The 12,452-nt window shown below is 39.7% G+C and overlaps 1 protein-coding gene across 2 annotated transcripts in view; it reads left to right on the forward strand.

Moving 5' to 3' along the window:
* The window catches only part of CPM (carboxypeptidase M), a 67,954-nt gene that overhangs the window by 43,284 nt on the left and 12,218 nt on the right, over positions 1–12,452 (forward strand). The window contains exon 4 of one of the 2 annotated variants that reach the window (XM_063075970.1): positions 12,093–12,265. In XM_063075970.1, the coding sequence (XP_062932040.1) occupies positions 12,093–12,265 (173 nt within the window). Of the gene's footprint in view, positions 1–12,092; positions 12,266–12,452 lie in introns of those variants that run through there. The other variant, XM_063075971.1, reaches the window with a different exon arrangement.

Here is a 12,452-nt window from a genome sequence, read left to right on the forward strand (position 1 = left end):
GGTGTCCTGGGTTATGACTTAAGTGTAAAGGATGAGCGGCTCTGATCCACAGTGCCTCCCACCCCCCACCTCTGGGATGGCCACAGGGAGGCCACTATTGCTGCTGGAGGTTGTTGCTGCCAGTGTCCCCAGGACCCTCTAAATAAGCCACCACCACTGCTGCTGGAGGCTTCTATAAGCTGCTGCTGAGGACTGAGCTCATGCTGTCTGCCAACAGCTCCCAGGATCTCTCCCAATTACTTAGCATGGACTTGCATATGAGGGGTCTGGTGACCCAGCCCGGCATGTGAGGGGTCTGGTGACTCAGCCTGGCATGTGAAGGGTTTGGTGACCCAGTCTGTACACTGGGTTTGAAGGGTCTGAGCCCTAGCCCTGACAATACAAATGTAAACTTAGTGTAACTAAAATAACGAATCATTTTGGCTTTAGTTATGATTTGCCTTACTTGATAACTGGCATAGTCGTGTAGCTTTGCACATTGGTTTATAGTTAAGTGTATTCTAGATATATAGCTGAAAAGAAAAATGTTCTCTGGATATTAGTGGGCATATTTTCAACCTAAAAATAAAGGATAAAATGATTTTGTACACACCTTCTAGGTATAAGACAGTCTGAGATGTAGTTTGTATGTCTAAATGTTTGTATTTAGAGAGTATTTTAATGGTTTACACAGACAACATCGAATATAATATCTGAAATTGTGCCTGTCCTGGAAAATTTGGGATGTATAGTCAACATGCAATAGAGGTTCTAAAGTTATTATTAAAACAAAACAAATTAAAGCTTGTCCTTCCAAGTGTCACCTCTCAAGCTCTTTTTCCACCATTATTCCAGATGATAGTAAAATGTCCCCAGTTACGCAGTATGGCTTTGGATAATTAAATTTTTTTTTGACAGGACTAATCTTTATTCCAGGTGAAGTGTCTAATTCATTTTGAGCATTTTTAAATTCCTCAATTATCTCCATTTCCCTTTCTGATGAGGCTGAGCCAGAATGACCAGATATCCTAAGTCTACGTCATGAATAGAACTGTCATGAGCCCCCACCCCTATAAAATTTGTTCATTATTGAAAATCCTTCAAATAAAATAACTTGATAATTTGTATATCTTTTCTCATTAAGCACCTGAAATCCCATGTTTTTGGAGAGTTCTTCCTCAGAATGGTCTTGACCTTGTAATGGATTTGTCAACAGTATTTTATTTACAATTATTTATTGAATACATGATATACCCAGGAGTTGGGCCAGATATATCAGGGATACAGGGATACAGTGGAGAACGGTTAGCATCCCTGCCCGCATGGCTTAGATGGTGGAGTGGGGGGAGGGGCAGTCCATCAAGGTCAGTCAGGTGCATGTCATGTAGTAAGCAGCAGTAGAGAGGCAGGTATGAAGAGTTGTGAGAGTACTAGGCAGGTCATTGAACCCAGATTTGAGAGGCCAGGTAAAGTATGCTAGATAATGTGATATTTAGGCTGACATTTGAAGAAAAAGGATTAGCTAGGCACTGAGACAAATGAATTAAATCTTGTAATACACCATTGTGAAGCCCCAGAAATGACATACTTATTTTCCCCCTAGAAGCTGCATTACAGCGTAGCATTTCAAAAACAGATTCCTTCGTTAGGATCACTGAAGTTTTTGTGCCTGCCTACGTGTTCTCTCTCTCTCTCTCTCTCTCTCTCTCTCTCTCTCTCACACACACACACACACACACACACACACACACACACACACACACACACACAAATGACTACCTGTGCTGTGTATTTTTCCATTGCATATAAACATTCTTTGAAGAGCTACAGGTCTCATTTTTATCTATCTGGCAAATTCCAACTTGACTAAATTGAACTAAAACTGATAGAAAATTTATTTTTTGCTTTCTGGGTTATTGCCATTTTAACTATGGATGAATTATTGGTGAAAGGCTCCAGAAACTGATGTGTTCATCAGGACTTTCAGCTTCATAATTAGGGATTCTTTTATTAAGTCTGCATTCCCACAAAAACGAAGTGAGCATGCTTAAGTGAGAGGCTGGTTAAGCTAATGGAAATTGTTTGACCACATTCTTTTTTTAAAATTTGGACTCCCCAAGGTTTCATATTCAAAGACTTAATTTTAAACGAAGAGAGGTTTATACATAAAACATGAATGAGTGACACATTTATATTAAGGTTGGGAAGAATTAATTTGAATAATATTTGGCATAAATCTGCTGTTACAGAGGCAGCAAAATATGACCTACAAAAAGAGGACTTTGTTTAACTCCCACCGAAATTTTATCTGTTTACCTCAGCATTTTTTAAATTATCTGACTCTTAGCTGGTTTTTATCATATTTTCATGACTTTGATCTACCATCTGCTGTTAAGAACTTGTAATTTGTTATGGAATATCCAGACAAACAGAAAATACTTTGTTCTGAAAGAATCATGATTTTATTGCTTTTGTAAAAATGACAGGTTTTCTTTTAAAAAGTGATACTAAAAATATCACCAAGAAATAGCCATCGTTAAATATTTGCCAGACATCACTCTAGACATCTATATATTTCTGTAGTAAGAAAATGAGAGGCATTAAAGAATATAAAATGTGTCATATTATTTGTTATATTTAAGAGGTATGAAATTTAATTTTATTTGAATTTATCAACAGAATACAAGGGTACTTCAAAACCCTTGTAGAAAAATAAAATTAAAATACAAATAAATTAACAAAAAGAAAGAGAAAAAAAATATGAGTCTTTCCATGAACTTTTTGAAGACCCCTATAAAACTGAAGTGGAACTAAAATAACTGGTGAACTTGATAAGGATTTTCTCAAATTAAGGAATTGATCACCAGAAGATCCTTCTAAAGTTAAGAAAAAGATTATGAAAAACTTTGAAATGGTAGTCATTTAATATATATATAATTTGTAACTTTTGATAGTATGTTATGACCCCTTGCTATGAAAAGTGAAGAAATTAGCACTTTGAAAATTCTTCTCTCTTCCTCTTCCCTCTTTCCCAGCCCCCACCTTCTCTGATAATTATAAACCTTACATTTTATGATCCATTCTATCCCCTTGCTTCCACAGTTGCTTAATTTGATTCTATATATAACTGAATTCCAACTCAACACAGCCTCAATCGTGGCTTCTTTACTATTCCTTTTCATTTGCTTTTGGTTGGGTGAATTTCATTGCCAACTCGTGTACTTAGTTCTTGCGTGCTTGAGAATGGATGGTTAAGATAGTTAAGAGAGAAATTCACATTTAGAACTACATTCTGACATGTTCCACCTCTGTACTTGACTTGGGACTCAGATTGGCCTTGGGTTTTTCCTGATTAAACCATCCTATAGTCTCTAATCAGCATTTAGAAATTTGCAGAACTACAAAGGACTCCTGGTCACTTCCTCTTTCCTTTCCTTTTCCTGTTTCTCTTTCCTAACTCTCTTCTGGGAAAGCTGCTTACACCAATTACCCTTTTCACATATAAAGTGATCTTTCACAATTTAAAGTCCCCAGCTCCTCCCCCGCTGGCTTTAGGGCAGCCAGTAAGTAGCTCATTGAGATTGTTGGCAAAGGTGTTTGAGCTCCCACCATGTATTATATCTTAGAATTGGAAACCTTGTGTGAGGCATGTGTGGCTTTTTTTGTTATTAGCTTATAAGAACTTTTTCCAGTGACAATTTTGACTGTAAAAACAAAAAAATGTAGCGGAAGAAGAAAACATGAGTAGGAAAAAAAAATTGAAGTCAGAATTGAATATATTTCCACTCTAAATTTCATGGCTACCTATGAATATATAATTCACATATCTCAAATTTTCTTAGTCCCAATTTCAATTATTCTATGTTCATTCGGATAACAGATTTATAAAATGTGGTCTCTTTATGTGCCAGTGAAGGAGATAAAGTGAGGAATTATTATCCAAGAATTGCTCATCCTTTGTCACAATGAAGAATTCCTATGATGGAGTCTTAACTAAAAATTCTTTTGAGGCTTCATTAAATCTTTTCCTGCACAACATCTACATTAATGTCTGCAGCACTGTCTTACTTAATCACCCGTGGCCCCTGATTTCCCACTTACTAAACCCTCACCAATATATGGTCTTCAGAAGCAGATTTTCCTAGAATTATAGGGAGAACTTGATATAGTCTAATCAAATCTTCCTATAATAAGGCTGAAATGTGAATTACCTTTTTTTCTTTTTTTTAAAAATTTTATTTTGTCGATATACATTGTGGCTGATTATTGCTCCCCATCACCAAAACCTCCCTCCCTTCTCCCTCCCCCCCTCCCCCCCAACAATGTCCTTTCTATTTGCTTGTCGTATCAACTTCAAGTAATTGTGGTTGTTATATCTTCTCCCCACCCCGTTTTTTTTTTTTTTGTGTGTGTGTGTGTGTGTGTGTGTGTGTGTGAGTGAATTTATATATTAATTTTTAGCTCCCTCCAATAAGTGAGAACATGTGGTATTTCTCTTTCTGTGCCTGACTTGTTTCACTTAATATAATTCTCTCAAGGTCCATCCATGTTGTTGCAAATGGCAGTATTTCATTCGTTTTTATAGCTGAGTAGTATTCCATTGTGTAGATGTACCACATTTCCGTATCCACTCATCTGATGATGGACATTTGGGCTGGTTCCAACTCTTGGCTATTGTAAAGAGTGCTGCAATGAACATTGGGGAACAGGTATACCTTCGACTTGATGATTTCCATTCCTCTGGGTATATTCCCAACAGTGGGATAGCTGGGTCATATGGTAGATCTATCTGCAATTGTTTGAGGAGCCTCCATACCATTTTCTATAGAGGCTGCACCATTTTGCATTCCCACCAACAATGTATGAGAGTTCCTTTTTCTCCACAGCCTCGCCAGCATTTATCGTTCAGGGTCTTTTGGATTTTAGCCATCCTAACTGGGTAACCTCAGTGTGGTTATCTCAGTGTGGTTTTGATTTGCATTTCCCGGATGCTGAGTGATGTTGAGCATTTTTTCATATGTCTGTTGGCCATTTGTATATCTTCCTTAGAGAAATGCCTACTTAGCTCTTTTGCCCATTTTTTAATTGGGTTGCTTGTTTTTTTCTTGTAAAGTTGTTTGAGTTCCTTATATATTCTGGATATTAATCCTTTGTCAGATGTATATTTTGCAAATATTTTCTCCCACTCTGTTGGTTGTCTTTTAACTCTGTTAATTGTTTCTTTTGCTGTGCAGAAGCTTTTTAGTTTGATATAATCCCATTTGTTTATTTCTCCTTTGGTTGCCCGTGCTTTTGGGGTCGTATTCATGAAGTCTGTGTCCAGTCCTATTTCCTAAAGTGTTTCTCCTATGATTTCTTTTTTTTTTTTTTTTTAAAGATGACCGGTAAGGGGATCTTAACCCTTGACTTGGTGTTGTGAGCACCACGCTCAGCCAGTGAGCGAACCGGCCATCCGTATATGGGATCCGAACCCGGGGCCTTGGTGTTCTCAGCACCACACTCTCCCGAGTGAGCCACGGGCCGGCCCCTCTCCTATGATTTCTTTAAGAAGTTTTATTGTTTCAGGGTGTATATTTAAATCCTTAATCCATTTTGAGTTGATTTTAGTATACGGTGAGAGGTATGGATCTAGATTCTTTCTCCTGCATATGGATATCCAGTTATCCCAGCACCATTTGCTGAAGAGGCAGTCCCTTCCCCAGTGAATAGGCTTGGTGCCTTTGTCAAAGATCAGATGGAAGTAACTGTGTGGGTTGATTTCTGGATTCTCTATTCTATTCCATTGGTCAGTGTGTCTGTTTTTATGCCAGTACTATACTGTTTTGGTTATTATAGCTTTGTAGTATAGCTTAAAGTCAGGTAGTGTTATGCCTCCAGCTTTATTTTTTTTGCTCAGCATTGCTTTGGCTATGCGTGGTCTTTTATTGTTCCATATAAATGTCTGGATAGTTGTTTCCATTTCTGAGAAAAATGTCTTTCGAATTTTGATGGGGATTGCATTGAATTTGTATATCACTTTGGGTAGTATGGACATTTTCACTATGTTGATTCTTCCAATCGAAGAGCATGGGATATCTTTCCATCTTCTTGTATCCTCTCTAATTTCTCTCAGCAGTGGTTTGTAGTTCTCATTATAGAGATTTTTCACCTCCTTGGTTAACTCAATTCCTAAGTATTTTATTTTTTTGGTGGCTATTGTAAATGGGCAGGCTTTCTTGATTTCTCCTTCTGCATGTTCACTATTGGAGAAAAGAAATGCTACTGATTTTTGTGTGTTGATTTTGTATCCTGCTACTGTGCTGAAATCATTTATCAATTCCAAGAGTTTTTTTATAGAGGTTTTAGGCTGTTCGATATATAGGATCATGTCATCTGCAAACAGGGACAGTTTGACTTCATCTTTTCCAATCTGGATGCCCTTTATTTCCTTCTCTTCTCTGATTGCTCTGGCTAGTACTTCCAGCACTATGTTGAATAGGAGTGGTGAGAGTGGGCATCCTTGTCTAGTTCCTGTTCTTAAAGGAAAAGCTTTCAGCTTTTCCCCATTCAGGATGAGATTGGCAGTGAGTTTGGCATATATGGCTTTAATTATGTTGAGATACTTTCCCTCTATACCTAACTTATTGAGGGTCTTTGTCATGAATGAGTGCTGAACTTTATCAAATGCTTTTTCAGCATCTATAGAGATGATCATATGGTCCTTGTGTTTGATTTTATTAATATGGTGTATCACATTTATTGATTTGCGTATGTTGAACCAACCTTGCATCCCTGGGATGAATCCCACTTGATCGTGGTGAATAATTTTACGTATGTGTTGCTGTATTCTGTTTGCTAGTATTTTAGTGAGGATTTTTGCATCTATATTCATCAAGGATATCGGCCTGTAGTTTTCTTTTTTGGTTATATCTTTACCTGGTTTTGGTATCAGGATGATGTTTGCTTCATAGAATGAGTTTGGGAGATTTGCGTCTGTTTCAATCTTTTGGAATAGTTTGTAAAGAATCAGTGTCAATTCCTGTTTGAATGTTTGGTAAAATTCTGCTGTGAATCCATCTGGTCCTGGGCTTTTCTTTGTTGGGAGCCTTCTGATAACAGCTTCAATCTCCTTTATTGTTATTGGTCTGTTCAAATTTTCTACGTCTTCATGGTTCAGTTTTGGGAGCTTGTGTGTATCCAGAAATTTATCCATTTCCTCCAGATTTTCAAATTTGTTGGCGTGTAGTTGTTTATAGTAGTCTCGAATGATTCCTTGTATTTCAGATGAAGCAGTTGTAATATCGCCTTTTTCATTTCTAATTTTTGTTATATGAATCTTCTCTCTTCTTTTTTTTGTTAGCCATGCTAACGGTTTGTCAATTTTATTTATCTTTTCAAAAAACCAACTTTTTGATTCATTGATCTTTTGAATTGTTTTTTGGTTTTCGATTTCATTCAGTTCTGCTCTGATCTTAATGATTTCTTTCCGTCTGCTAACTTTAGGTTTGGATTGTTCTTGATTTTCTAGTTCTTTAAGGTGAAGTGTTAGGTTGTTCACTTGCCATCTTTCCATTCTTCTGAAGTGAGCATTTAATGCAATAAATTTCCCCCTTAATACTGCTTTTGCAGTATCCCACGGGTGTTGGTATGATGTATCATTGTTTTCATTAGTTTCAATAAATTTTTTGATTTCCTGCTTGATTTCTTCTTGGACCCATATGTCATTAAGTAGAATGCTGTTTAATTTCCATGTGTTTGTATAGTTTCCAGAGTTTCATTTGTTATTAATTTCTAGTTTTAATCCATTGTGGTCTGAGAAAATACATGGGATAATTCCAGTGTTTTTGAATTTATTGAGACTTGATTGGTGACCTAATATGTGATCTATCCTGTAGAATGATCCATGTGCTGATGAGAAGAATGAATATTCTGAGGTTGTTGGATGGAATGTTCTGTAGATATCTGCCATGTCCAATTGGTCTAGAGTCTTGTTTAGATCTTGTGTTTCTCTGCTGATTCTTTGCCTAGATGATCTGTCTAATATTGACAGTGGGGTGTTCAGGTCCCCTGCTATTATGGTATTAGTGTCTATTTCCTTCTTTAGGTCTAATAGAATTTGTTTTATAAATCTGGCTGCTCCAACATTGGGTGCATACATATTTATGATTGTTATGTCTTCTTGATGGATCAGTCCTTTTATCATTAAGTAGAGTCCCTCATTGTCTCTTTTTATGGTTTTTAGTTTAAAGTGTATTTTGTCAGATATAAGAATAGCTACTCCAGCTCGTTTTTCTTTTCTGTTTGCATGGTAAATCTTTTTCCATCCTTTCACTCTTAGTCTATGTGAATCTTTATGGGTGAGGTGGGTCTCTTGTAGGCACCATATAGTTGGGTCCTCCTTTTTGATCCAGTCAGCCAGTCTGTGTCTTTTGATTGGGGAATTTAAGCCTTTTACATTAAGAGTTGTTATTGAAAGGTGTTGATTTATTCCTAGCATTTTATTGGTTGTTTGGTTGTCTTAGGTGTCTTTTGTTCCTTGCTTTCTGATTTACTGTTTGGTTTCTGTGTTTGTTGGTTCCTTAGGTTGTAGATAGCGTTTTTGTTTGCTTGTTTTCTCTTCATGAATGCCATTTTTATTATACTATTGGGTTTTGATTTTTCTTGGGTTTTTATGGCAGTGGTAGTTATTTTTCAGGAACCAAACCCAGTACTCCCTTGAGGATTTCTTGTAAGGGTGGTTGTGTGGTAGTAAACTCCCGCAGTTTTTGTTTGTCTGAGAAATATACTATTTGCCCTTCATTTCGGAAGGATAGCCTTGCAGGGTAGAGTATTCTTGGCTGGCAATATTTGTCTTTTAGTATTTTGAAAATATCATCCCATTCCTTTCTAGCTTTTAGGGTTTGTGATGAAAAGTCTGATGTTAGCCTGATTGGGGCTCCCGTATAGGTGATTTGATGCTTCTCTCTTGCAGCTTTTAAGATTCTCTTTGTCTCTGAGTTTTGCCAGTTTGACTATAACATATCTTGGAGAAGGCCTTTTTGGGTTGAATACATTTGGAGATCGTTGAGCTTCCTGGATTTGAAGATCTGTGATTTTTCCTATACCTAGGAAGTTTTCTGCCACTATTTTGTTGAATATGTTTTCAATGGAATCTCCATTTTCCTCCCCTTCTGGAATACCCATGACTTGGATATTTGAGCGCTTAAGGTTGTCTGATATCTCTCTCAGATTTTCTTCAATGTCCTTGATTCTTTTTTCTTTCATTTTGTCTGCTTGTGTTATTTCAAACAGCCCATCTTCAAGTTCAGAGGTTCTCTCTTCAACTTCGACAAGCCTGCTGGTTAAACTCTCCGTTGTGTTTTTTATTTCGCTGAATAACTTCTTCAGTTCAGTAAGTTCTGCTACATTTTTTTTCAGGACATTGATTTCCTTGTACATTTCCTCTTCCAGGTCCTGTATACTTTTCCTCGTTTCATCATGATGTCTAGCTGAGTTTTCTTGTATCTCATTCAGTTTCCTTAGAATTATCACTCGAAATTCCTTGTCAGTCATTTCAAGGGCTTCTTGTTCTATAGGATCTAGAGTTTGAGATTTATTATCTTTTGGTGGTGTACTTTCTTGATTTTTTGTATTTCTGGTATCTTTTTTTTGATGTTTATTCATTGTGGCAGGGGGTTTCACAGTCCACAGGTTTGAGACTAATGACTAACTAAGATGTTGCTGTGGTTGCCAATTTCGTATGGCTACCTCCGTGACTGCTCAGTTGGCCTCTATTGTCTTGTGTGTATGGTTGCCTCGGGTCTTGGGCCTCTCCGGGGAGCCACCTTTCTGGTCAGCTTGGACTCTGCTGGGCTGGTGGATCACGTACCACAGGGTGTGTGATCTCTGTTGAGCTTTCACTTCCTGTGCAGGACTTCTCCCTGTTCCGTGTGCTCTGGCCCAGGCCGTTGGATCGTGCAGTGGCGACCCCACAGGGTGTTTGGTTTCTGTCAAGTCTCTGCCTCCCTGGCCGCACATCTCCCCACTCTGTGCGCACTGTGCTGGGCTGGGGCGTGTCTTCTGCAACCCTCATCTATCAGCTGGGCCTTCAAGACCCTGCTCTGCACCGCCTCGCCCAGGAAGTCTACCAGGTTTCTGGTAGGCACAGACGACCGGTCACTCTGGGTGCCTTTGTAGCACTGTGTAGATCTTTCTCGGGACTTGTTCACCTTTGTATCCCCCCGGCATGGACCGAGTCTAGCGCCCGCCTGCAGCCAGCTCTCCGGCAGGTTCAAGCAGACTTGGGAACTCTCCTACCACACTATTCCCAACCAGAAATTGGTTAGGCGTTTTTCCGAACTGGTGGCCGCAGAGATGGTATCTGCCTCCCAGTAACAGAAAGTTTACCTGGGCCGGAGTCCAGGGTGTGGTGGAGTGACAGTCGGCCCCGGCCGTACTTCCTTGCCCTCCTGACACTGGCCGGGGACGCCCCACACCACCAGCCCTGCCAGAGAACCACAGAGGGTGTGGGAGGGGAAGCCAGCCCACAGGCCCCGGGAAGTCCTGCGCCGGGGCAAGCAAGTGGGAAGGCTCAGTGAGGAGCCGAGCCAAGCCGGGCCAGAGCTGCCAGCACCTGGGAAAATGGAGGCAGTCCCGGGGCGGTGTGTGACCCGGTGATGCAGGCGGAAGCCGGGTGGGCGTCAGCTCCCCGAGTAGGGCTGGGCCAGGGGTCACTCACAGGGCTGTGCCAGGTCGGGCGCTTACTCTCTGCCTCTGCTTTGTCGCCGTCCCCATTCTCGGGCACCGCCGCCTTGGGCTGTTCAGTCGGTCCCGCGGCACAGCTCGGGCGCTCCCAGGAATCTTCTTTAATGCTGGCCTGAAACCTTGAATCCTGAATAGGGCAGCTGGCCACCTTCAGCGCGGCCCCAGCCTCCGGGATCCTGCCTGCATCCACAGCAGCCCTGGCGCCATGTTCCCTGTTTAGAGACTCGCTTTTGCAGCTAAGAAACAGTTCTTTTCCTGCTCCACACTTCAAAGCTGTTGCCTGTAAATGAGGCAGCCTCTCCTGCCGGGGGCAAAGTGGCAGTCACCCCCCACGACCGGCCAGCAGCAGCTTTCCTCCCTTAAGAGATGGCAAGAGGAAGGTCCACAAGTTTCCCGGCTGCCTGAGGCCCAGTGGCCGCCTTTTCCACCTCAGCTACTCTGTGCCAACCGCCGCAACCACTGCTATCTTGAAACCCCCCTACCTTTTTTTTTTTTTTTTTTTCTTAATCTCTTTCTTGGGGAAGATCTCTCACAGGCCTTCACTTTCCCAATCTTTGATGATACATAAGATAATTTAGATGGTTGTGACAGTTTTTAAAAATTTTAATAGTCTTGCTTTTACTTAGTATATATTAGAAGTATATATATAACAAAGTGGTGATGATACAAAGTTTCATTTTTAATGTAAGTAAAAATGAGCCCATTTAAAGAAAATACAAAATAAAAAAATAGTATAGGGATAATATACTGGATAATATGAAGATACAGCAAAAAATTGTGAGGCTGATGTGCAAATGACTAAAGTTTTAGAAACATGTGAATGTGGAAATCAGAAATACACAGATATAATAGGGGAACTTAGAAATAGGGGAATTTGGAAATCAAAAACCTATTTAAATTATGTTTATTACAAACTTGGATTTTTTTGTTAAAATCTACAGTGTCTAATGCAGTGCTTCTAAGTCTGTTGTCCACCAAGACATACACGATGGTTTTACATGTACTGCGCATTCTCATGAAGATGCACAATTCCCTTCCCGTGCCTTCTCTGTAAATCCACTTCCTTCTCTACCATTCCAGAAAGTATTTAGGAAGGTGAGCAAATGAAAAACATAAGAAGAACCATTACTCCACACTAATCATTGTTTAAAAAGTAAGTTATTTACTAATGGGCACTTCAACTTTCATTAAGAAGTAATTTTTAGCACCGCCCACAATTGATTGCCACTTGCTGGAGTGTCAGTATGCTTGAGAAACAGTCATCTTACAAACTCATTTTTGTCTAAAATATCACGTGCAGAGGCCCCTGTTGGGGAATTTGTGTTTTCAGGACAGTTTTTTTTATTGTCTCTTCCCCAGTAATAATCCCTTTTTCTCTTAATCACATACAGACTGTTGGGAGGGAACTGCTGCTCCATCTGATCGAATATCTCGTAACCAATGATGGGAAAGACCCTGAAACCACAAATCTGATCAATAGCACCCGGATACACATCATGCCATCAATGAACCCGGATGGATTTGAAGCTGTCAAAAAGCCTGATTGCTATTACAGTAATGGAAGGTAAAAATAGGCTGGTCTACCCTTATTTAAAAACAAAGCAAAACAACACAAAGGCTCCCATCAGGCTCCTTTAGGCCCTGGCAAGAGGAGTTACGTAACAGTGGAACACCTGAGAGCCTGCGTCATGTCACTGATGTGCTGAGGGCTGCCCTTGCCCATAGGATGCATGTGAAATACTGAATAAGGC

The sequence above is a fragment of the Cynocephalus volans genome, chromosome 12 (genome assembly GCF_027409185.1).
Source record: "Cynocephalus volans isolate mCynVol1 chromosome 12, mCynVol1.pri, whole genome shotgun sequence".
Classification (NCBI taxonomy): domain Eukaryota; kingdom Metazoa; phylum Chordata; class Mammalia; order Dermoptera; family Cynocephalidae; genus Cynocephalus; species Cynocephalus volans.